This window comes from Erpetoichthys calabaricus, chromosome 2 (genome assembly GCF_900747795.2).
Source record: "Erpetoichthys calabaricus chromosome 2, fErpCal1.3, whole genome shotgun sequence".
Lineage (NCBI taxonomy): Eukaryota > Metazoa > Chordata > Cladistia > Polypteriformes > Polypteridae > Erpetoichthys > Erpetoichthys calabaricus.
The window spans coordinates 705427-732221 of record NC_041395.2 but is presented as its reverse complement, the minus strand read 5'-3'; the positions used below and the strand labels follow the sequence as shown (position 1 = coordinate 732221).

The 26795-nt window shown below is 38.1% G+C and overlaps 2 protein-coding genes across 2 annotated transcripts in view; both read left to right on the top strand.

The window, feature by feature from the left end:
- Positions 1-26795, top strand: part of LOC114643014 (uncharacterized) — a gene marked incomplete at its 3' end in the record, with an annotated part of 1911439 nt that overhangs the window by 1189663 nt on the left and 694981 nt on the right. The gene's annotated exons all lie outside the window — the stretch shown is intronic.
- Positions 340-26024, top strand: LOC114643012 (nucleotide-binding oligomerization domain-containing protein 2-like). The gene is made up of 4 exons (XM_051923239.1): positions 340-593; positions 24085-24168; positions 24248-24331; positions 25624-26024. Exons 1-4 carry the CDS (start codon positions 370-372, stop codon positions 25685-25687), a joined length of 456 nt encoding a protein of 151 aa, XP_051779199.1. The 5' UTR covers positions 340-369; the 3' UTR covers positions 25688-26024.

Sequence of the window (26795 nt, the reverse complement as noted above, 5' to 3'; positions counted from 1 at the left end):
GAAGGAGCAGTGCAGAGTCTGTCATGGCCATGGAACAGCAGACCAGCCATTTGCCCTTGCAAAGATTTGAATTGTCAAGGAGTTTGTTAATGTTGTGTACATGTGACATAATAGCAGGACAATTCCTCCCTCTGTTGACATTTCAAATATCATTAAAGACAAACGTCCAGCTGTCTGTGAAATTAGGATGTCAGTCTGGATGACAGTAAGATGTTAACAGTGCATTCAGAGTATTTCTTGATCCATTTTATGGACATGTAAGACTGCATGAAGCCATAGACACACAATATCAGTTTAAACTCTCACACTGACATCTTTTTTTCTTCTCTTTGTAGAACAAGTAAGGAGCTTCTGCTGAGGTTTATTTTGATGACCGATGAGAACAACACAAGCAGGATCATCTCGCTTGGCAGAGCCATTGGCAGTACCATTGATCTGAGTGGCACCAGTCTGTCAGCAGACACCTGCAGATCGCTGGCCATTGTGATCAACTACACTGAAGAGGACTGTGAGGTGGACTTAAGCAACTGCAGCCTTTCTACTGAGTGCATCGAGCGACTGTCTGCATGTCTACACAAAATACGAGGCTTGGAGTAAGTGGACCAGCATGCTTTAAAAATGTGCTGCAGATAAAAGTCAAAAGTGTTAAAGGATAACAAAATCTCCAGTTAAGTCACAAAGGTGTACACATGAGGCCAATGCCACCCTGGGTACACTTTTGACTCCTTCAGTAGTGTGTCTTATCTCCTCTCTTGTTCACGATTTTCATTGATTGTCATTGGCACAATACAAAGGCACAAGTAATAACGCGATATGTCAAGAGTAGTGAAAACTCTAAAATCAAAGTTACTCATTTAAACCGTACAATAACTGTGAGGTCTAAAGTTTTCATTTTGGCTTGTCCCATCTACTGCCTAAAGACATGTCGTCCTCTGTGCACGTGATCCCTGTGTTTGCCAGGCACTTTGATCATTTTATGACACTGTAGAAGTACATAAATGTTTCACCGTGTAGATGTCTTGAAAATGAATCCATTGTGTTAACCCCGGACGCACATGTATGTCAGATTCATACTAGAACTGCTTTAAAGTGTGGGTGTCTGGGTGGCCACCACTGAGATGGCAAAGCGCAGGGTAAAGTCCTCCAGGAAAGTGAGATAGAGATGGCACTTGTGGGCACATTTTCCCAAGTTAAAATTGAACAGCCTATGCTGTTCTTTAAAGGAAATTGGTATCCAGTTAGATGTCTAGAAATCCAGACTCTTTGAGGACAACTGGGAGCTCAGGGGTTCAAGGAGTTGGTATCACCTGATGTGTCTGCACTCAAGTGAGACCCTCGAAGAACTGAAATGTAGAAAAGTCCACCATACAATGAGCATACTGTATTCTCCCAAATGCACAGATATATGAATATTCCCAGCACCTCTGTATGAGCCGCACACTTAGTCTCTTTCAGTAAAAAAAAAAAGAAGTACAACCTGCACCCTCAATAAAAGAGAATGCAAGAAATGAAATGGCAAACTTCACAGTACAACCCATCCTCCTTATCCACATCCTGAAATGGCTCCTAACTTGTGAGTGCCGCTCTTAGGATTGTGACGTCATTCTCATCCTCCCTCTTCTGCATGCCCTTAGACTGCCGTCATATTGTTACACGCAACACAAGACCAGTTTGGATGCTGTTATGTGTCAAAGTGGAGTATGACGTGCATTTGTTGGACTCTGGAGACGACTTCACTTGGCCAACTAAAACAGCCACCTGCTGCCAGTAGGAGCCCCGATGTGTTCAAACTGCTCTAAGAACTCGACTCTCTGTGCCACACTGCAAAGAAACTTAGCCTAGAAATAAGATAAAAACACTGAATTTCAGGAGAAAATGACATAATATTAGTGAAATTATCTGTCCATGCAGCAAGATAATTTTACTTGCCAAGAAATCTTAAAATAAGTTGGTTCCAGTCTAGAAATAAGAAAGCTCTGATAGGTGTTCAAAGGTTTGAAATAAGTAGAAAATGCTGTTTTTTAGAACAAATTACTTGAGATTAGACTTTCTATGGTGGAAATACACTGAATATTAGAAAATAATTTTTAATTCAGTTGTCTTGCATTCTTAATTTTAGCACACTGAAAAATGAAGGCCAAGGAACAAGAGAATAAATCACTAATATAAGTGGAAAATTCTTAATACCAGTGGAGAAAGAAAGTCTTGTTACTTGAAACTAGTTGGCTCATCTTGAAATAGGTAGTCCAATATTTAATCTCAGAGCATATATCTTAAAACAGGAAAATTATTTTACAAAAATCACAGAATAAGAAAAAAAAATATGATTATTAAGAAATAAATCTTTGAAATAAGCAAAATTATATGCCAATGGGGTGAGATATATTGACTTGGATTTTTAAAAAATCCTGAAAGTAGTTAATTTCAACACATACTAAGCTATATTTGCATGATATATACAACAAATGTCAATCCACCTACAAAAGAATAAGGTAGAAGTAGCACAGTGCTCTCATTTTAGGGTGGTCTTCATTTCAAATTGAAACCAAATATTTTAGCAGAGGTTTGAGTTAGGAATTCATTCCTACATTCAACACACATAATTAATATATAATTTCCTGATATATGTTGGCTTCCTGAATAGATAAAATAACTTACAATAAAGACATAATCATTAGCATTGCTCTTTATTTAAGTATTACATCAGTATCCAACAGCACTACTGCTGTGTTTACAATACAGAAACAGAGAAACATAAGCACATGAAAATGAGTTGACACAGGAAGATTACCTTGTATATAACACAAACATCATATCCATATCATTATTGTACATTGTACTTCAGGACTGTCTCATCTTGTCACAGTCAGAAATGCATAACAAACTTAATTACATAAACAAAATTTTAACAGTGGTAACTTTGCCAAAAAACAGGAGAAAGAAAATACAACCGAACATGTTAAAATCCACAAAATATCAAATTATTTACAATTTATCTAATTGATTTTCAAATATGGTAATGGTAATTATATACAGCACATCATAGACATGCATTTCCTGTTCTACATTTGGCTCACACAATTTTTCTTCTAACATATTTGTATTTTCCCTTCAAATTGTGTCCAGTAATATTTCAGTTTGAATTGCAGAGAGGACAGCAGGAATGCACTTAGGGTATGTTAGATGTAGTGCATAATAGTCTGCCATAAGGTACATGATACCTTCCTGCAACATTTCTTGAGGGACAGTTGTCTTGGGCTGACTTCCAATAGCCAGCATGCAGTTATCTTGGTCCACAATAAGGGCAGCGCTAGTCAGTCGTCAGTCTTTGCTGTAGAAAGGCATCAGGATTCTTGGAGGTCTTCAATACAAACAAAAAACAACAAAGAAAACCGTCTGAATTTATCTTATCCTCTGTAGTCCTATGCAGATTTATTATACATTTTACTTATTTATAATACTGAATTAATGTGCTAATTTTAACAGAAGCAGTTATACACAGCTTGTAATTGAAATAGCAAAGAAATCACTAAAAATTGAATATTGTTCTATTCTGTTGAGCCCTTTAAATAAAACTGTTTAATATATAATGTCGTTCCTGTAGCCAACATTAAAAACAACCCTGAAAATTGCTGCCAGTCACAGATGGATAGAATTGCAGTAACTGTCTTTATTTTTCCTTTACAGCAATGTACAAATGCAAAGTTTTACCTTAAGGCCATGAACTAATGGCTCATGTTTTGTTTCCCAGCTTTTTTGGGGGTAGAGAAAGTGAAGGAAACATGGATGGCAGAGCTCTAAACATGGAGATGGCATTTTTCACTAATGAGGAAAAAAAAATTTAAATATCTTTCACATTATCTATACTAATAAAAGGCAAAGCCCTCACTGACTGACTGACTCACTGACTGACTCACTCACTCATCACTAATTGTCCAACTTCCCGTGTAGGTAGAAGGCTGAAATTTGGCAGGCTCATTCCTTACAGCTTACTTACAAAAGTTAGGCAGGTTTCATTTCGAAATTCTACGCGTAATGGTCATAACTGGAACCTGTTTTTTGTCCATATACTCTAATGGAGGAGGCGGAGTCACGTATCGCGTCATCACGTATTACGCCTCCTACGTAATCACGTGAAGTGAAAACAAGGAAGAGATTTACAGCACAAGTCAAACGCGGGAACGAAGGTAAATGATGTTAATTGTTGAGTGTCTTTTAATACTGTGTAATTGTTGAGTGTCTTTTAATACTTTGTAAGCATACATATTAACAGATGTGCAATTAAACGTGTACATTTACGGGGTGATTTCTCAAGCTTAAATCTCGAAGTGATCACTCGAGTGAAGGCAGCTTCACAAAAAAGCAGATCCTTAACAAACTGTTATTGGTATATTTTCCCTCAATTTTAAAAGGTTTTCTTTTCTTCTTAATAAAAATTTAAAAGCAGAACTTCGCCGGTGCGAACCGCGGGGATTTGAGCAACTGACGCATACAGACATATTCATGAGTGCAGGTACTTCGGAAAGAAAGCATCGTGTAAACCTAAAGTTTAAATAAAGTTCATAGACCTACAAAAGGTTGCCATTGATTTCAGGCAAGATTGCTTTTCTCCTGTACAACTATACGTTGCATTCTCAAGAGTGTGCTTGCACAGCTTGGTCATATTACATCCGGAGTGCTGAACTGACAACGTGATATACAAACAGAACAATCGTAAAAACAGGATTAAATAAAAAGGCTGCTTCCGTTGGCAAAGCAACGACAAAGGAAGACCTTATATGACGTTCGTTTATAAAACAGCGGAGAGGCTGTGTGAAGTCAGCTACACAAAAAAACAGATCCTTAACAAATTGTTCAATTTAAAAAGGTTTTCTTGTTAATAAAAATTTAAAAGCAGTACTTCGCCGCTGCAAAGCACAGGGATGTGCTTTGCCAATAGATATATATATATATATATATATATATATATATATATATATATATATATATATATATATATATATATATATATATATATATATATATATATATATATAGATAGATGGATAGAGATAGAGATAGAGATAGATATATATATATATATATACATATATATGTATATATATATATCTATCTATCTCTATCTCTATCTATCTATATATATATATATATATCTATGTAACTATCTATATCTATATATATATCTATCTATATCTATATATATATCTATCTAACTATCTATATATATATATATATATCTATATCTATATATATATCTATATATATATATATATATATATCTATATATATCTATATGTATATCTATATATATATATCTATATATCTATATATATATATATGTATATATATATATATATATAGTAATCCCTCCTCCATCGTGGGGGTTGCGTTCCAGAGCCACCCGCGAAATAAGAAAATCCGCGAAGTAGAAACCATATGTTTATATGGTTATTTTTATATTGTCATGCTTGGGTCACAGATTTGCGCAGAAACACAGGAGGTTGTAGAGAGACAGGAACGTTATTCAAACACTGCAAACAAACATTTGTCTCTTTTTCAAAAGTTTAAACTGTGCTCCATGACAAGACAGAGATGACAGTTCCGTCTCACAATTAAAAAAATGCAAACATATTTTCCTCTTCAAAGGAGTGCGTGTCAGGAGCAGAGTCTGTCAGAAAGACAGAGAAAAGCAAACAAATCAATAGGGCTGTTTGGCTTTTAAGTATGCGAAGCACCGCGGCACAAAGCTGTTGAAGGCGACAGCTCACACCCCCTCTGTCAGGAGCAGACAAAGAGAGAGAGAGTTTGTTTTTCAGTCAAAAATCAATACGTGCCCTTCGAGCTTTTAAGTATGCGAAGCACCGTGCAGCATGTCGTTTCAGGAAGCAGCTGCACAAAAGATAGCAACTTGAAGATAATCTTTCAGCATTTTTAGACGAGCGTCCGTATCGTCTAGGTGTGCGAACAGCCCCCCTGCTCAATCCCCCTACGTCAGGATCAGAAAAAGTCAGCGCAAGAGAGAGAGAAAGTAAGTTGGGTAGCTTCTCAGCCATCTGCCAATAGCGTCCCTTGTATGAAATCAACTGGGCAAACCAACTGAGGAAGCATGTACCAGAAATTAAAAGACCCATTGTCTGCAGAAATCCGCAAACCAGCAAAAAATCCGCGATATATATTTAAATATGCTTACATATAAAATCCGCGATGAAGTGAAGCCGCGAAAGGCGAAGCGCGATATAGTGAGGGATTACTGTAGATAGATAGATAGATAGATAGATAGATAGATAGATAGATAGATAGATAGATAGATAGATAGATAGATAGATAGATAGATAGATAGATAGATAGATAGATAGATAGATAGATAGATAGATAGATAGATAGATAGATATGTTTACATAACCTCTTTAACACACTACTTCTCCGCTGCGAAGCGCGGGTATTTTGCTAGTGTTCTAATATAACTCAAACATTCTCCTTTTAATGAAAACAACAACATACAAGAAGCATTAAATTGAGAATGATTTATAACAAAAATGATTTGATGTCTGGTATTATTTTTACCTACTAATATGCTAGAACATGAACAAACAATTGAAATGAACCTTACATAGATCATATTTAAAGTTTTAAGTATTCTTTAAAATATTCCTTCATTATTTATATCTAATAAAGCATAGTGTCAGTCAGTTTATTTTTCTGTTGTGTCTTAAACAGATGCTAGACAAAACTATTTACAATGCTAATAAATGGCTTTTTAAAAACATAATTAAAGGGAAAAATTTATTTCTGACTGTGGTGGGTTGGCACCCTGCCCAGGGTTAGTTCCTGCCTTGTGCCCTGTGTTGGCTGGGATTGGCTCCAGCAGACCCCCGTGACCTTGTGTTCGGATTCAGCGGGTTGGAAAATGGATGGATGGATTTATTTATGAATAACACAGTACAACTTTCTAATACAATGAAGAAAAGGGAACCTGGAATTCACAAATCAATAGTTACTGGCAAAGAGAGCAGTAATAATATTTTGCATGAAAATTTCTCAGTTTGGCTTACTATAATATAGATTTGGTCTTTATGAAAAAAAATCACATAAAAAAGTGCAACCCTTTGAGCATCAACTGCAAAATATCATAACTTTAAACAACTTCAATTTGACTTTCATTTAGGCCTATCATGCTGCAACACTGAGTAAAGTGCATAACTAACTATAAAATGACTTTGAATAAAATACGCATGACAAATGTTACCATCAGCATGCATATGTGGAGGCTTCAGGATCTTCTTCATTACTCCAGCTGTGCTTTTCCATAAAAACTGGTCCATCTGCTCTTAACGTCTGTGATGTAGTTAAGATTATTCCAACTAAGAATACAACGCATTTCATCCATTACCTATTAAATAAGCACTCTAAGTCAGCACATATTTTGTTTTAAGAAACCATTTTCAAAAATATTTCAGTCAAATGTCTGTGTTTTATGTACTTACATGATCCAGTTCTTTAAAGCATGGATAAGCCTCCCATAGAATCTATAAATGACCTCTGTGCATTAAATTCATGATCAAGGAGCTGGGTAATGTATTTGGCTTTGTCTTCTTGTAAAGGTCCTGTAGTGTGTTGTAGTGCCCGGCCTGTATTTAGTGGCTGTCAACTATTGTGTCAACAGCTGCAAAAACATATAAATGAATAATCCAATCAGTTGTTTAGTTTTCTAAACAGTCTGAACTAAGATAGGATATGACCATCTCTATTGTGCATTTACCAGATGGTTCACATTCTTTCTCTGCTGTAACTTCTTGGGTACGACTAGAAGGTGACACGTTAACAAGCGTTGCTGAAGCAATAGAATTCCCCAAAGATGCAGTGGAATCGGCCTCGCCTGAATTCTCGACTTCAGCAGCATCAGGCTTGTCAGTGGTGACGCCGAGACATCTCTTTATTTATTTGAGGCATACAGTCCTGTCGCTTCTGAGGTGTGCAGATATTCTGTAGCCTTTTCAGGACGTTGTTTAAACACAGGTTCTTGTAATGAGATTACACTCTCTTAAAAAGTGTGCAAGTGAATACAAGGTGTGACTACTCAGTCTAAATCCCCAATAAAAACAAGTTACTTACACTCACCCATGAATTTTGATCTTCAGCTACACGTAGCTTTGGATAATACTTGACTATACGTTTTGCCATTGAAGAAACCATGTTTGGAGGTACATCTGTCTTCCCTTGTTGTTGCCCTCAGTATGGGCACTATGTTGGTCACTGTAGTTCTAATTAATCTACAGCGCAGATCCTTTGAAAGAATACAATGCTCCTCTTTCCCTGTGCGCTGCAGTGTTTTCTGACCTGCTCCAGCTCACTGTCACTATGAAGGATGTATTCAGGGCTTGGGAATTGAATGATTTTAGAGGGGCTGGCTTCTCTTCAGAGTTTTCTGGGATATCCTTGGTCACTGGATTGAGGGGCAGGTGAAAGACTGGCATTTTCTTAGAGCATTGCATTCAGAAGAGGAGGGAGATGTGCAGCTGTCTTCTAAGTTATCTTGCTGCACAGAAAACTGCAGCTCCTGTTAAAAAAAAAAATACAGGAAAAGGACATTAAAAATAGTCAGCAGTTATCAATAAACTGTTTATGAATTATGAAATTTGATGAAGCCTCACATAAATGGACATATTTACTTTTATTTAACATAAATTAAATTAGTAAATCAAAGACAGCATTGTTCAAATATCTGACCGCTTATATTTTCATTGTTAAAATTTTTAGGTAACTAAAAACAAGATTAGTAGTCGTCATCATCTTTACTTCCCGATAAAACACACAAACGATATGTGCTCAGATATCTATTGATATGGAGTATTCTCACAATATGTTGTATTGAACTAAATAAGTGCTACATGAGTACTGTGAAATTCTTACTTCTGTGTGCTAATTAACACGTAACATGCTATCACTCTCTGGCGCCATGATAAAGTTTATCAAAACATTTGTAAATTAATACAGACTTTGTGTAAACACATATTTATGTAGGTTTGTCATTTATACAAAGATTCATATGGTGAGGTGGACATGTTGGGGCAACAGCCTTGATGGATGGATGAGCTGTCCTGTGCTCAGGTGTGACATTTCAAACTGCTTGTATTGAATTATGGAAAATTTTAATTGAGAAGGACAAAGCCCAAGTTTCTACTCTTCAAATGTCCACATCTATAAATATATATTTATGTTGTCATCACTTTCATATCATAAACGTCCTCCTTTTCCCTATTATCATTTATATTTCTCCCCTGCTTGATCTCAAATATCATCATTACATGGACACTTCTGACATAAAAGTTGCTACAGAAACATTTAATCTCAACAAAAAGAACATAGCAAAAGTAATAATAACTACATTGTTTGCTCAACAATATTTCTTAAAAAAATAAATAAATAAATAATGCTGACCTCTTGATATAATACTGGCCATGAGGTTTTCTTCAAAGGAAATGTTCAGATCTTCACGTGAAAGAGTCCCTAGAAGATCTTCTGTGACATTTGCAACTTGATAAGCTACAGAGAAGACCAGTAATTCATTCATATTTGGATGTCATCTGCACAATTACCAGCAGTCATTTCCAACTCGGGTTTTAGGCTTTAAGTGCTAAATTTACAAATTTTTATAAGTTTAAGAGTTTCTTGAAAGATGGTACAATTGCAAATCATGATACCTTTTTATAAATATTTTACATTTTGTTTCCTTTCTGAACAAGTATATCATACTGAGGTTTTAGGCAAGTAGAGATATCCTACAGAGGTGTACTTACTGTGTTGCCTGATCAAGGACACGATACATATGACTTACTAACTTAATTTGCGAGCGTATAAAATTAGCAGGGCGTTAACATTTCACTCAGACGGGGGCCTTCACCTGTGCCATTAAAGTAATAAAGAGCACCGTCTCACTCAGGGCTGGCTCTAGAATATATATATTTATATGACGCGCTAATGTATGGTATTGATAACGAAGTTAAGGGGATAGGTGCTCCCATTGCAGTTTCAAGTGCAGCGATCTTTTTATATTCGAGCAATGAGCTTACAATTGTGGATACCTCGAAATCGATAATAATTTTAAAATACTGGCCTCTAAATTTTAAAGTTTTTCTTTAAAGGTATCTCAAATAGAAGCAACTTGGGTCGTGTTCGCTTTTACTACCAGTAAGAGCATGAGGCGCGTGCACTGCAGTTAGAACTTGGCACATTTTTAAAAGATACATTTCAATTTATTTTTAAGCAAGCAGAAGTCTGTATCAGAATGTCTTTAACAACTTTTTAAATAAATCACTAAGAAATAAATCAACGACATTTAACTAACATTTATTTCATAGTAACTCTTTGTATACTGTATATGAAATCTAACAATAATGGCGTTCGATAAAAAGAGTCAAGTGCTGCTGTGCAGCCTCAAACCACTCATTAATGCCTAAAATGGCAAGAGAAGCGCTAAATGTACCAATATGTTCGAATGCAAGAACTGCGTGCAGTGGAAGTTATAATTCAGGCCAGTGTTTGCTGGATAAATTGCAAAGGTGAAAACCGGAAATGAAAAAATAAATATTTATAAAATAAACACCTCTATTTATTTTTAAAATTTTATGTAATGGTTACACGAAACTAGCTTGCCCCACTACTTCTATTTTGTGTCATAATGATTATAGGTATCAACGTGGACAGGTGAATTCTTGTGGATTCATAAAAACAGAATGCACTGTAGCAACAGTAAATGTCAATTAGACACTTACCTTTTAATATTTCCAGTGTGACTTTGTCAAGTGAATCCATTGGGTTATATGCGTAAATATGGTACTTATCAGCTGTGAAGAGCAAAGCAGTACTTTAGCTATCTATGTAACGTTATTAATAACCTTACGGTGAGAACGTTTCGAAAAGTAACATCAGGTGCACGGGAAAGCGAAGGACGCTTCACAGGGAACGCGATTACGCATGCTCAAAGAAAGGTATGTTCCATTACATGACAAAGAAGGGGTCAAAAACAGCGCTGGATATTATATTTGTAAAGAAAAAAACAAACAAAAACAATTGGACACTGCAAGGAAACTAATTATACCGTTAGCTTTTCATATACTCAACAATGTCATTGACGTAAATAATTTTTTTTCCTAAAATAACAGAACGATCCTGTATATTACATCACATAACAGCTACAGTCGCTCAGCACTCGTTGTTTTATTTGCTGCTCGTTTGTGGCTTTGAGTTTAAAACGAGTTTTGAGCCATATCAACACTACACGTTATATTGTTTGGAGTTTCAAGTTCATGATGCTGTGTCTTTGATAGAGATGTTTTGTCATTTGAAATTAAAATCCCTAACCTGGATAAATCCACCCGTTTTCTTGATGCTATGAAGCTGGTTAATTTTAATTTCAGTGAGACTATGACTGAAAAACAAAATATATATTCTTGTGAAGTACTATCATGGGGATATCATTGAACTATATAAAACTTTTAAAGATTCCTAAATTCTTGAACTTTTCTTTTTATGTTAATAAATTCCAGCAACACTGCTTGGATTAAACCATTTATTTGACACTCTTGCATCAAACCACCAGACACATTTTTTATACAAGGGTCATTTATTTTAAAATGTGGAAACCATTTTGATTTGAAGAGAAATATTACTGTTTGAATATAATAAAGTACTACCCTTTGCAGGGAATCCAGCTGTTAAATCATATTAGTTAGAGGAAGGCCACTGAATCAGGCAAGTGTTAATCTGAAATGGCATAGTTGTTAACAAAATTAAGGTTGTATTCTAAAACCTTTCTGGAATAAAAAGAGTTTAATTTAAGTCTCGGGGTTGTGTCTTACTCATTTCTTAAAATAAGACCAACCTAGAAAGTTTTGGTTCTTGAAATAAGAATACATGTCCTGCTGTGCTCATGGCTGTAGTTGATAACAGGCTTTTCTCTCACAGTTGTGCTTTTTTCAAGTCAAAATTGTCTTGGAATTACACTTTTATATCTGAGTCAGATAGTTTAAGACCAGTTGTCTTGAATTGAGCAAAATAATCTAGCAAGTATCATTGCAACATGAGATATTTAATCTTTTGGGGCAAAATGTTAGATATATTACCTTAAAATAAGAAATTTTTACTTGTTAAGAAAAAATGTTTTGCAGTGCATAAGGAAGATTCGATAAGGCGGCAGTTCTAAACGAGATTTCTCTATCTGCTCCTGCTCCACTGATTAGAACGCAAACTCAAAATGACAGGTAGACTTTTACATAATGACAAAAAATGAATTATCAAGTTTAGAAACTCACTGGGGGCTAGTAAAGGTCAACTGCCTGCTGTGTGTTAACCTGGTAAAGCAAACAGAACATGTTAGATGTGTCAGTATTTATATTTAGGAAAAGAGATGACCTATTTATAAGATATTTAGTTACTAAGCACAGAAACTGTACTTTTATGTACAGTTGTAAGTTAAAAAATAAAAACAAAACAAATATGTCTACAGATAACATCAAGTCAAAATGGTGTCCAGCAGGAGGCGCCAGCACCCAGGAAATGAGATCTTTTTTGTAATTGCGGAGTGTTACATAACCTGAATCTGCTGTATAGAGATATAACATGAAAAGGCGATACCCGTCCCTTAGTGATACGGCGGTAAGAAATCACTTAGGAGAAATAACTTAGCTTTGTTTAATGTTGGCTTAAGCTGTATAACAGACGAGGGAAGCAAATGACAAAACCCAGTCTAGGGGGGTATTTTTCATACGTGGATTACTCGCTTAGCCGGATGTAATTGTTGACGATTTGGCCTGATCCTGATCTGTCGGTTTTTCGAAACTCTTGCTGGAAGTGTTGTCATAGCAACACATCCAAATCCGCAAACCTGCTCGGAGCGGGTTTGTTCGATGTAAACAAGGATTAGTTTACACACGTGATCAGTGACGGTGAGTGGAAGTCATCCAGTCATGGCTTCACCATTCATGAATGAGCGACCAATTGATATCGGTGCGCAAATTATACGAAGAGAATTTCATATAGAGAGGGTTTTGCGCGATCGGCAAGGTCCTTTATTGCTCCCGGAGGAAATTCTGTACGAAAGATACCGCTTTAGCCGAGGGGGAATATTGTACCTCAAAGATTTATTAGCTCCGTATATTCGAAGTCAAACTCGGCGAAGTCGGGCTCTCACAACCACACAGACAGTAGGCATTGCTTTGAGGTTTCTTGCAAGCGGCACTTTATATACTGTAGGCGATGCGGAACATCTATCAAAAAGTGCAGTTTGCCAGGCAATTCGTAAAGTCTGTTTGGCTCTGAAACATTTCCTTCAGGTTTTCATTGTGTTTCCTGGACACCTGCGTGTGCAGACAAAAGAGGCGTTTCATGCCATTGCAGGTAGGTAATACACAGGCTAAAACACCCACAGTTCCATGAAGAATCTCAATCAGCCTAACATTCTCATTACCAGGATTTCCAAATGTGATTGGGGCACATGGGACTGATCAGAGTGGAGTTTGATCAAACATTATTTGGAAAATGTACCTCTCCTCCTGATGAATAATCAGACACAGTGTCTTCATCAAATATTTGACCTTCGTCAATATCTCGTTGGTCAGACACACGTTCAAGGGATATGACATTCCCTGCAACTGACCCAACAAAAAAGAGGGCTATATGGAACATACCTACGGCACAGATGGAGGACAAATATATGTAATGACCATCCTTTAGCTGAAATGAAGTGACCACTGCATCCTGCCACTGGTTCTGAGGAGGAGCTTCCCCCTGGAGTGCCCTCAGAAACAGGGCGATGGGCATTTTGCTGGAGAGCCAACTCTTCTGCAGGGGTTAGGTCTGGACCGCGTGGACCTCCACCTGTTTTTTGCTTGTCTGCCTTCTTATTAGCTTTAAAATTAATGTTCTTTACATTATATATGATTCTTTATGTCATCAATTCTTTAAATAGTTATATACCAATATTTACCAGTTTTAAGTGTATTCTCGTACTTCACTTTAACCTGTTCCCATGTTCTCCTTGTGCTCACGTTTGATCTGGAATTATGACATGTTAAATAATAATTAATCTGACACATAGGAAATGAAACGCTGCATTCAGTAAGTACAATGCACATGCATTTCATTTGTCTGCCACTTTTTGCCAGCTGTCTTTTCTGGTTTGGGCTGCTTTTGCAGTGTTACACCTTGTGCATATTAAATCTTGAAATTCTTCATGTCCTTCAAATGAAAGGTCTTGCTCCGCTTGTGTGGAAAAAAATGAGCCCATTCTTTCGTCATTTTGTTGCAGCCTATCAAAGACTTGCTGATCATGTTTTCTAGACTCAATATATATGGGCTTTTCAATCAGCGCGGGCACGCGCATTCATCTCGGATGATTAGATCCAGCTAAACTAATCTACCACACAGCTGCGTTTAAAAAACCGTCTTATCTGGATGAGTTTCACTGGCATAAACTCATCCAAGATGAGACACCTGATCTCGGATGGTTTAAGCGACGTACGGAAAATACCCCCCAGGAGTGGGGGCTCAATGTGTAGAGTCTGCCATCTTTGTCGGTGCAGTGGAAGGATTGTCAGAATCGAATGATGTTATCTCCCATCTGTCCATTGGCTTCAAAGGTGTGCTTGGCCATTTTCCAAGGCTTTATACTCTTTCTTCACATGCAGGCCTCTCTTAGGTGAACATGCAATTCCAAACAAGGCAACAAGGACACAGTTTCATGTTGACTTTGACAGGCAAAAATAGTATACAGCCGTTCTCAGCCTGACTGCACGTTTTCCAGTTGTGTCGATCCGTCTTGTCTTTTAATGCTTGCCTAGCAGTTCTGTAATAATAATAATAATAATAATAATAATACATTTTATTTATATAGCGCCTTTCCCATGCTCAAGGCACTTACAGAATATAATATATATTGTTGGTATGGTCAACCTCTGTGCTAAATCTGGCTCAGTGTCAGCTGTGCATGTGAGTAGAAAAAGGCAGATTTATAAAATATATTTGCACAGAGCACAGTGACATATTAAACATATGCTTTTATTACACACTCTTTGAGTTATTCAGATGTATTACAAATAAAAATCGTACTTGAATGCTAAACCTGATAACAGAATGTAAACAAACAGCTGATTGTTTTCCCACATTGTGGTCCCCTAGATATATTCTTTTTTTTGCAAATCCCCTCCAAAGTGAACGTGAAGTTATTTTCATGGCTGAGTCAATCATCAGTGAAACAGACGGCCTTCTGCCTCTTAAACACGTCCCATCACACAGCATTTCTGGGCTGAGTTTCCTACTCCCCACTGCTCTACTCTTGAATAACGGCGTTGTGAAAGTCACTCAGGCGCTTGAGTTCTCTTGGTCACTGCTTCAACTGCTAAGAGTCTGTGTCTGCAGACATGGTCTTGTTTTCTCCATATTTCTGTTATATTTCTGATTTTTATGTTCTCATCATAACCTCATCTCTTTAAAGAGTTGAGAGCGCCTTGTTTTTATAGCTCCTCCCCCAGAGGGGGTGTGGTCAGTGGCACCGAATGGGTGTCTTCTTTGAGCTGATGACAAAAGAGACAAGAGAGGCAGCGACCGTGCCAGCTGGTGTCCTGTGGTGGTAGTGCTTACCTCTGACGAGCCTAGAAGGTGACCCTCTAACACACATGCAGCACAAGTGTTGAATTAACAAGTAAATTGTATGAGGGCCTGTTGTTTTCATTTCTTCTTCTTCTTGTTTCAGCTATACCCATACTCTATACTCTATATACTCTAATACTCTATATCCCCTACTCTTCATGCTTACCTCCACCTCTCCAGATTCACCACAATCTGCTGTCTGCTCTCACTACAGATCACAATGTCATGCATGAACATCATAGTCCACAGAGACTCCTGTCTGATCTCATCTGTTAACCCGTCCATCACCACTGCAAGCAGGAAAGGGCTCAGAGCAGATCCTTGATGTAATTCCACTCTCAACTTGACCCAGGCTGTCATTCCTACCCCACATCCCACACTGTCCTCACATATATCCTGCACCACCCTCACATACTTTTCTGCTACTCCCAACTTCTTCATACAGAATCATAACTCCTCTCTTGGCACCGTGTCATACGCGTTCTCTAAGTCCACAAACACGCAATGCAATTCCTTCTGACCTTCTCTGTAAATCTCCATCAACACTCTTAAATCTGTTGTACTTTTTCCTGGTATGAAACCTGGCTTACATACCTCTATGGATACTCACAGGACATGTTGGGTTCCAGGGGCCCTGAAGGAATTAATGGGTCCTTCCTTCATGGGTCTTCTGCCTAACCCGGAACTGCTTCAGAGGGACAGGGCCGTAGAGCTGGAAGTTCTCCTGTGTCCTGGGTAAAGGAAGCGTCTCTGCTTGAGTACAAGGGAGATGGAGTCAGGAGAGGAGCTGGATAACACTCACCTGGAGGAGTGGAAGAAAGAAAGAAAGAAAGAAAGAAAGAAAGAAAGAAAGAAAGAAAGAAAGAAAGAAAGAAAGAAAGAATTGTGCCTGTGTTTGTGTTAATGAATGACCCGTGATGATATTTGCACAAGAAATTGTTTTTTCAAACCCGGGACTTGTGTTTATGAGATGATGTTTGGGGTTTGTGGTGCTGCAACACCCCCTGCTGGTCACGACGCTTTGATGGTTTTTCAGTTTTATTCATGAAAGTGTTTCATTTTCAGTCAATGACTAGATTTATTGGAATTATCAGTATTATGATTTTCTTTCTATTTACTGTATTTATTGGTATATAGTAAGACACTTAACAGGTCAGAGCAGCCTGCAGCCAGCCTATTCATCTGAAAGCTGCTGTAACAACCTGGTAGTGCAAAAGACAGAAGACAGGAATTCATCTCTAAATGCCAATTGCTGTTGAGTGGCCCACAGGTAAATGGGACCACAGGTATCTTCAGCGCTGTTTCTATCTGCCTCTCAGGTGTTCATTGGTGCCAGTGCACTCACAGCTACTTGTCCCTTTTCCCCTTCATGCATGTCACCCATCTCCACCTAACATGTTGTCACAGGCACTACATTCCACACTACATCCCTGACTCTCTGAGAGTCGACCCAAGACCAGGGTCCTATCCAAGGCAAGCTGCCGGCCAAACATCAGTGCCATTGGGTTTCAGCAGCCAGGAGTTGCGCCCAGTCAAAGTGCTCTTTTAAGTGCTGTGTCTGTGCTCCCCTTACCTGCCGCTCACAGGCTGCTTTATTGTCAGCTTCTTAAGGTATTCCCACCACCTGAAGAGTTTGTCCCCATGAGGTTCAGACCCAGAGCTTGATACACTGAGATGAGAACAGAAGAATACCGTTGGGGTTGCTGATAACAGACTGTTGTCCTGTACCTGTACCTGTAATGGAGTCTTGCACGCATCATGTGGTAATCGTTGATTGCAAAGATAGCGTAGACTGTCTTTACAAATATTTAGATAACCCGCATCCTTATATAAATTGCACACTTCTCCCATTTACTGTGAAAAACCTGTGGGTTAAATTTGAGAAAAAATTGATAATCACAACTAAAATTGTGGGCTTATGAGTCCATGAGGAAAGCGTTCCAAATTGATAACAGACCTGGGAAAAGGCGAATGTGGAGGATTACTGCTGAAAATGAAAACGTTGATCCAAAGAGATTCTTTCAGTGTTTTATCTGTAAGAGAAACTCAAGGAGGAGTTGCATTTGGAATAGTAAGGTAAAAATAAAAAGTATAGAAAAGAAAATGACAGATGCTGTTTCATTCGTATTTTTCTGGAATTTTGACCTTGAAAAGAGTTTGAAAGATGACTGAGGAATACTCATGAATTAAATTAAGATTTGACTTTGTGACCCTGAACTGAGTAAGCAGGTTGGAACATGGATGGATGAATAAATGAATTAGGAAATGACAGTGCGTGACATACCACGACAGTTTAAACGATTGGAATTCAGCTAATAACAGAGACAAGGTGACATTTTTCTAAGGATGCACAAAGAGTTGAAGGTATTGTGAGGTAGTGCCCAGCTGGCATGAGGTTGATAAGGCTAGGGTTCAATTTCTGCTGTGTCCGAACACCGTCTGGTAGTCTGATAGTAACAAGTCCACTCCAACTCCCAGCTCCTTCTCATAAGGGATATTTTCAAGTTTCAGACCCTCCATTGCGTATTCAAAGCTAACCTTTCTACTTGCACCAGATTTTAAATAAGGCAGATCATTTTGTAAAAAGACTGGTATGGACCGGGGTCTTCATGTGTAAAATGTGCTTATGCTTCAAAATGTACGCAAAAGTCAGGATTTTAAAAAAAGAAACTTGCATCGAAATTTGGCTTGACATTAAGGTGAATTTTAAACATATGTTAGTCTTATGCAGACTTTTGGTGTTGGCATTTTAGTGACTCCAAGCAGCAGGACAATGAAGTGAACAGAAAATCTCGTTTCAATGAGTGTCACTTGAGGATACACTCTGTATCTCTGTGTACCTCCACACCTCAGATTTTTCTTTTCATATTTTATCATATTTAATTCTATTTATCTATTTATGTTTTGTGTTGCCCATTTTATGCAGCATCATATTTTATTGTTTTGTATTTTATATTTTTATCATTTGTTGCGTCAGTGCTACTAAAATACCACAAATTCAGAGCACAGATTAGTTCTGCATGATCAAGACCCTGTGCTTCAGGACTTCAACAGCAAGTTTCAACCTCTCCATACATTCTATGCAGATTTTTTGGTGTTGGCATTTTAGTGACTCCAGACGGCAGGATAATGAAGTGAACAGAAAATTTCAGTGATGTGTTGGTCACATTCTAACGTTCTTGAACTAATTCTCTCACATGTCCTCTCAATCCAACTGTATTTGACATTAGCAGTAACACCTAATGCATACACTTAATTGTAATTTCCCTAATATGTAGCGTATCTATTTTGTCTGCAAAATGGTGGCAAGTGGCAATGACAGTGTTATTAAGAAGCCCACCATCACACACAGCATGTACCCAAAGTCTGCTTCCCGCACCACTGTTTGGTAAAATAAAGGAATCGGGTTTCAGCCCGGCCACCTCACAACAACATTAGTCAGACACATTTGAGTATCACATAGAAGTTTATTAATTGAATTAAAGTGCTTTCATTTTGTGATGGTGCCTTCATTACAACATGTGTGCAGTTTATTGTGTCGACTACATTACAATAATCAGCAATCACTTTTTGATCTCAGCTTGCTCACCCTGACTGTAACAAAATTGGAAGTGTCTGGCTAACATCTTAATTATTCCCAGAGCTTGAAGAGGGTTGTTATGCACCATTCCTGGTACTTTCCTGCTTTTTCAGCAGATAGTAGATCCGTACTGGCACATTGTGATCTGACCCTTCATGTATTTAAGGAAGACTGAGCCATCAAGTGAGACCCCAACTAACTATAGTTATCTTACAATGCATCACAAAGTAACAAGAAGCAGACACAAAGGAGGAGTACTGGCAGTTATTTGGTTTCAGGTTCAAGCACTGATTTATACCAACCCATACAGATGGCATGGTATGGCACAGCTCAGGGATGACTATGAGGTTCTTGATTGGTCAGCCAGTTCACGCTAAAAAGCCCATCACAAGATACCCTGTGAAAGTTAAAACGTGTATCAGAACAGGGATTGTGTGATTTCTGTGTGATGGCCTTTGCAACGCAGGCTCCAATTCAACACACAACTCCAAGAGGACAGCTCTACAAAGTCTAAATTGACTAATAAGCAAGTCATCATTATGAGCCATTTCATTCAGTAATATCGCCTGTCTACATTCCCTGAAGTTTCAGTTTCTGTGTTCTCCTGTGGTTTGTAGTGAAGACATTTCTTAGGAACATGATAATTTTTCACCTGCATTATTATCATTCTTTAATTTAATATTATTTATTGTATCAGTATGCTGCTGCTGGAAAATGTGAATTTCCCATTGGGATTAATAAAGTATCTATCTATCTATCTATCTATCTATCTATCTATCTATCTATCTATCTATCTATCTATCTATCTATCTATCTATCTATCTATCTATCTATCTATCTATCTATCTATCAAAATAATCTGGTGATTAGATCATGAATATTCAAAAAAGGCATTCTATTAGCCATACATGGTTAATGGTGATAGGTGACAAGCAGAGAGCATTAAGTTGATTTGACATTTATAAAGGAACTGTGGCACATGGTGTACATCCATCCATCCATCCATTTTCCAACCCGCTGAATCCGAACACAGGGTCACGGGGGTCTGCTGGAGCCAATCCCAGCCAACACAGGGCACAAGGCAGGAAACAATCCTGGGAAGGGTGCCAACCCACCACAGGACACACACAAACACACCCACACACCAAGCACACACTAGGGCCAATTTAGAATCGCCAATCCACCTAACCTGCATGTCTTTGGACTGTGGGAGGAACATGGTGTACATGCAGTTTAAAAAAAATCTTTTTTTTTTTTTTGCCTTTGAAATGGAATCTAAACAAGATTTTATACATGAGGCTCCTGGTCCTGTCAGGCCAGCTACAGACTTAGGGGTGCAGATGTCTCAGAGCTTCTACTGGACATTCTAGTCTGGTAGCCATGAAGCAACTAAAGAGCCTTCTCTGAGCCCGAATGTGATGTCAAGGTGTGGTCTGACATGGCCTGAGATTGGGTTTAAAGCTGACACATGAGGGCCAGAGGACTGACAAGTGTTGTGATCGATGTTAATCAATCAACAGTATTTGTCAATGTCAGTAATTAATGAGAGATTCTGCTAAATCTCCTGCTTTTTTATTTTCTTTCTCCATAGATGGGGTTTCCCAGGGTCATTAAACTTTTATACCAAGGAAACTAATGCACACAAGTACAACTTATTGATCATAACACAAAACTATAGAAATAATTATTATATATCAACATGAATTGCAACATGCAAACCGAGTAGACAGAAGAAACATACAACAGAGAGGCACCTACTTTCAGTTTGGCTTGAGGTCTCCTGGAGTTTGTTTTACAGGCTTCTGTGTTTCTCATCGGCAACTTCAGTACGTCACAGTCGGTTGTACTGCACATCTGTGGGTGAGACAAGGCAACACTAGTAGGCCCGAGATTGAGGATCCTTTGTCTCCTAATTATTTAAAAGCTTGAAAATCTCAACATTTCACTAACACTATTAGTCATGAGCCTATTGCACAGGCACAATCCACCATGAGGCAGTAGATGTTTAGCTCACTATTCATTTAGTTTTCTCATTTATCTTTGCACAGATAAAGTAGTTTTATAAGACCAAGCTCCTAACACTAGAACCTCCATGTGCTTTCTCAGTACTTGAATTGCTGAAGGTGCATCAAGTGCTGTCTGAATTCTTTTGTTCTCGGTAATTTCCCATCACCTCATCAAAAAGTGTAGATAGCCTAAAACAAGATGAGTGAATGTAAAACTAAAAGATTTCCTGGCACCCAGTTCCTGTTTGTATACAATTTCAGTTAAAATGTTAGCTTACATTTTCATTCAAAAAGTTACAGAAAACCACTGAAGTATTAAAAAAACAACACGTTAATATGCTTTTCAATCAGATGAGCCTATAAAGTAACAAATGAAGTATAAAGTATTTTTCTTGTTGTTGCTCTATGTATAAATAGTTTAAATGTACAACAACATTCACATGTTTCTGTAGCCAAATGTAAACATTTGTGATTGGCAAGTGGCATGTCAGCTTATTAACAACCTGTCGGTGTCAGCAGTCCGCACAGATTCTATACCTCTTTCGTGAGTTACTCCTGGTTACAAAATGGTTACACTTTACAAAGTTATATTTTGTTTTATGTCTTCTTACCTAGCACTGTCATTCTGCTGGGGGCAAGAGGGACAAAAATGTGCTGTAACATGAGTGTCCATGCCAAGTCCATTATGTACTGCTACCTGCCTCCTCTTTTACCTATGAATTATGTATACAAAATGCGGCCACTGGTCACAGCCATGTCAAGTAGGTTATGAAACACAGCAACAGACCACCTGACACTCCCTCCTTTCAGGGTGTAGAGCCCTGTGTTCTGCTCCATCATGTCCATACTAAACTACACAACTGATAAAATATGGAAATATGAGCTTTTTGTACAATGGCTACATAAAAAGAAGAATATAGTGAGTAGCAAATGACAGACTTTGTAGATCATCACTGGGTCTGTTCATTTTGTTTATGTCAGTGCCAATGCTGTCAGTCGGATGCACGGTCCTGAGAAGGCAGATAATCTTTCTTAACGTCTACATGACTATGATGAGTGTAGCTGTTTATAACAGCTCTCTTGTTGCCTTTTACAAAGAGTGACAGCTCCTGTCCCATTTTGTTAACTTTACTGGCAGGTCTTGTTTATTTTGTAAGCAGTGTGTTGGCCAGGGAAGGTAACATGAAAAAAGTGGTCAACTGTGACATTTCTTCTTTGGTTGTGAAAAGCTCAGTGAGTGGCATCACCATAAGCACTCACAGATCTTCACAGTCTCACTCCTGGTAGTCATATGAGATGTTTCATCAAATAAGGAAAAGCATTACAATATATTTTTGATATTTACATCAGTAGTAGTTTTAGTTCATATTCTGGATCAAACTGAGATTCTGGCTTGGGATCGAATGACATGGCCAAAGTGGCTTGTAACTTGTTCATAGAAGTCATGTAAAGAACATTGTGATGTTATTTAAATTGAGTTTAAAGACTTTTTTTAGCTAATTGAAATAGCTGTAGTTCTGATTATGATCGTATTCATCACACGTAGTGAAATATTGCCAGTGACTATAAGTGATATGTTGTTGGTGATTATTATTTTGTCACCAGGAGTAGAAAGAGAGAGACAGTGACTCCTATGTGAGTAGCAATGTCTAATAACCTCAAAAATGGAGGCTAGATTTTTCAAGGTAAAGAGAACGCACAAATGTTCAGGCCTGTCTTTACATGCAAAAGTGCGATGCCAGGAGAGAGAAGCAGTGATTCACACCTGAGCACTAGCGCACTATTGCATTTTTTGCAGAGGTAATAAGAAGAAAAATATTATTAACCTCCTTTCCTGAATGGAATTCTACAGTTGAAACAACAGTAGCTGCAGTGTAAACATTTAGGAAACGTCAAGGAAGGACAGACACATTACATTCACACTGATGAAATAATTAGAAATGGAAGAACTCAACATTCATTAGCATTGTTAACAGTACTCCTAGTATCAGTGATAATGTACAATACTTTGATTTGTGTGTCTTGGTTTTGGGTTCAAAAGAAGAATTGTGTTTGCTGACTTTGTCTTGTTAGCCTTTGTTCATGTCCATGGTGTGGCATTGTCCTACAACAGCTCATGTTGAGTGTAAGACTCCTTGTCATGTCCTTGTCAGCTTTTTAATGAAAATCATGAATGTTTCTGCCACAAGACTTTATGCTCAGATTACCTCCATGAAGTAAGTCTTCTTTCCCTGGTCTGTGCTTATTGACTGCCATGGAGGAGTGTATCTTTGTAAGTTAGTGATCCTCTCCACACACTAGTTAGAGAGATCTGAGAGTGTCCAGGTCCTAAGAGAGGAGCTTTCAGGTCCAAAGAGACTGCAGAGATGTGTGGGCCTTGTTTTCAATGGAAGCTGTAGCTTCTGCTGATGGGTAAAGTCCACCTCCAGCTACAGTCCATGCCTGCTTATAGGTGCTTGTGTCTTCTCATCAGAGTAAGGAAGATTTCAGCGTGTTGTTACAAAGATAGATGTCCTTTTAGGTGTGTTTTAGAATGGCAGTGAATCTGCTGAGCTTTCTCTTTATCTTTGACCAACACATCAGATCAAACTCAAAGAAAGCAAGTTGAACAATTGTTGGCTAACAGGATAGCTGCCATGCAGTTACGCTACTTGACGTAGATGATCTGGTGGTTATTAAGATTAAAAAGTCACCCCACTAGATTAAGACCAATGTGCAAACTTGTAGTCACACAGGACTGGCTACTTAAAAATGATCAAATAACGCGGATGTTTATTCTTCATTTACTAGCAGACACTGTTGTCAGGGTGTTAAAATGGAGTTTTCAGTTTGCTTGTCTTCTTTTCATTGTAGTGTTTCAAACAACAATCTAAATGATGAAGCCACTCAAATACTTGCATCGACTCTCAGCCAAGGGGATTCACTCCACGTCATTGAGTAAGTGTCACATCCTTCTGATTTGTTTTTATTGTGTGTGACTTTTTCATTATCGCTGACACTTTTCCTCCTTTTTCAGCCTGAGCAGCAACAACATCACGGATGCTGGAGCAGCAAAAATTCACGATGCTCTGAATGGCAAATCCAATCTGAAAGTTGTGAGGTAAAAATCTTTTATTTTTTCTTTTCGACTGACTTGTGAATAAGCAGAGTAACTCCTTTCCAGTCCAAATGGAGAATCACAAAAGATCAGAAAGTAAAACTTGTTTGTAAGCATTTAGGTCTCTTCATGTGTGCAGTCATCGTGTGTCTCTCTCGGTCAGCTATGCCTTTCTTTGAATGAAGGAATATATCATGTTTTATCTAATATTAGTGCTTACTGATTGATCGTTTAAAAAGCCATCCAGAGATGAGAGAGACATTAAGACTGATTCTGACGTCTCTGCAGGTGTACATGGCCTGCCTGGTGAGGAGTTTCTTCACCTTCCATTCTCTCCCCTCATCTGCCAATGACTTCACCTCAGTGATCCATGTCTAGAATTGATGGTTTCCTGAGGGGCCTCGTGTTAAAAGGGTGTAAAGTGTGGTATTGTAAGGCAAAGAGTCAGCAGGAGAGCTCATGTTCTGACAACAAAGCAGAACTTAAAGGAATCAGGGTGATATGAGATTTTAGGGGACACAGCCTCACCTTAAGACCCCTGTGGATTGTTACTTTGTCAAGGCAGACACAATCTGTCATCTTAATGACATCTCTTACAGTAAATTCATACATGGATGTTCAGTTACGAATTGTACATCAGACAACACATCTCAAGATTAAAATGATACAAAATACATCAGGGAATCGGCCTTAATGGTGAGTAATGCCATTTGGAGCCTTCCTCGCTAAGACATACAGTTTGCTCTAAATAAAAATGTTTTTAGCAATGATAAGTTCTTATTTACCAGACAGCGTCAGATTTATGATCAGCGTAAATCCTATTAGATCTGCGTTTGGGTTATGATGGAAGTAATTATTAAGGAATATCAGGCGCTAAACTCCTGCATTTATTGTTAGTATAATGACTAATTCTGCACAATCTAAAAGGCTACTATTGAACCCTCCATATCTCACTGGGAAAAATTAACATTTATTTCCTACAACTGTTTAGCAGGAAAAATTTAGCAGGATTTCATGAATGTCATTTCAAATAAGTCTTCGGCGTCCCTGTCAATTGTTCTGCTAAACTCTAATTGTTCTAATCAACATGAAGATGTAACGAGGCTTCTAGTCTGAACAGAGCAGGTTTGTATTTAGTGCCAGTAGCTTATGTGCAGTGACGTGCAGTGACATTTCACAAGTCACCAGTCACAGCGTCTTCCCTGTTAGCTGTTTGTTTTATTTTCAAATGGCTGGAGGTTTGTTCTGAATTCAGACCTTTAACTCGCTCCTTATGTCTCACTTTCTCATTTCAGAATCTACAATAATAAAATATCAAACTGTGCCATCTTTGGGAAGGACCCTCGTTATGAGATCTGATGACTGAAGACTGCTGTATTGGGGTGACAAAGAGAGTTTTTTTTACAGTTTGTTAAATAAGACTTGCAAAATTTAAATTTGTGTGAAAGAAAGAAAGGGTTATAAGATTTAGCTTGTAATTGAATAAAATATGTAAACAGGAATGTGGCGCTCATAAGGAGATGCTAATACTACATTAACAATGTAAGTAACAGGAGATGAACATGGTGGGCTGGCTTAGGCAGCATGTTAGTCAAATCAAATCAAAATCTTTATTGTCATTGTAGCAATGAGACATTGTACAACGAAATTTAGGTGCAATTTTAATATGCAAAAATAAAATAAAAACAAAACACAATTACTCAAGTTAAACTAAAGTTATCCATTCATACATACGTCATATTGCACTTGTCCCTTAGCCAATGTTGACTTAGAGCTGTATTGTAAACATGAGAGTGTATTATATTATAAACATGAAGGTGCACTCGGTCAGACTGACCACTTAGCAGCATTCAGCATGGTGATGGCTGAAGGATAGAAACTGTTTCTCAGTCTATTTGTCTTAGTCTTTATGGATCTCAAACAATGCATGTCCTGGGTGTGATGGGTCCTGAAGAATTTTCTTGACGTTTCTGAGACAACAGGAACTATGTAGTTCTTCTAGTGAGGGGAGAGGACAGCCGACTATCCGCTGGGCGACCTTAATGACCTTGTGGAGCTCTTTCATCTGTGCTACTGTGCACCTGGAAAGCCACGCACAGAGACAGTAGACCAGGATGCTCTCTACTGTGCTGCGGTAAAAGGACACCAGAAGTTTCTCAGGGATGTTGTATTCCTGAGACCCATCATGAAGTAAAGTCTCTTTTGGGCCTTCTTCACTACCTCAGCAGTGTCTGTTCCCTAGGTCAAGTCCTCCGTAATGGTGACTCCCAAGAAGCAGAAGTCTGAGACCCTCTCCACACAGTCCCCATTGATGATGAGTGCCTGGATGTTGTCTGCCTTCTTCCTGAAGTCCACGATGAGCTCCTTGGTCTTGGCTATATTTAGGAGCAAGTTGTTGTTCCTACACCACATTTTCAGCCGCTCCACCTCATCCCTGTAGATGAACTTATCACCCCCAGAGATGAGC

What these genes read in the sequence shown, in the direction of transcription:
- LOC114643012 (XM_051923239.1), top strand. Translation starts at nt 370, where the DNA reads ATGACCGATGAGAACAACACAAGCAGGATCATCTCGCTTGGCAGAGCC. An exon ending in CACAAAATACGAGGCTTGGA is followed by an intron (nt 594 to 24,084) that starts GTAAGTGGACCA and finishes TTTTCATTGTAG; the next exon opens with TGTTTCAAACAACAATCTAA. An exon ending in GATTCACTCCACGTCATTGA is followed by an intron (nt 24,169 to 24,247) that starts GTAAGTGTCACA and finishes CTCCTTTTTCAG; the next exon opens with CCTGAGCAGCAACAACATCA.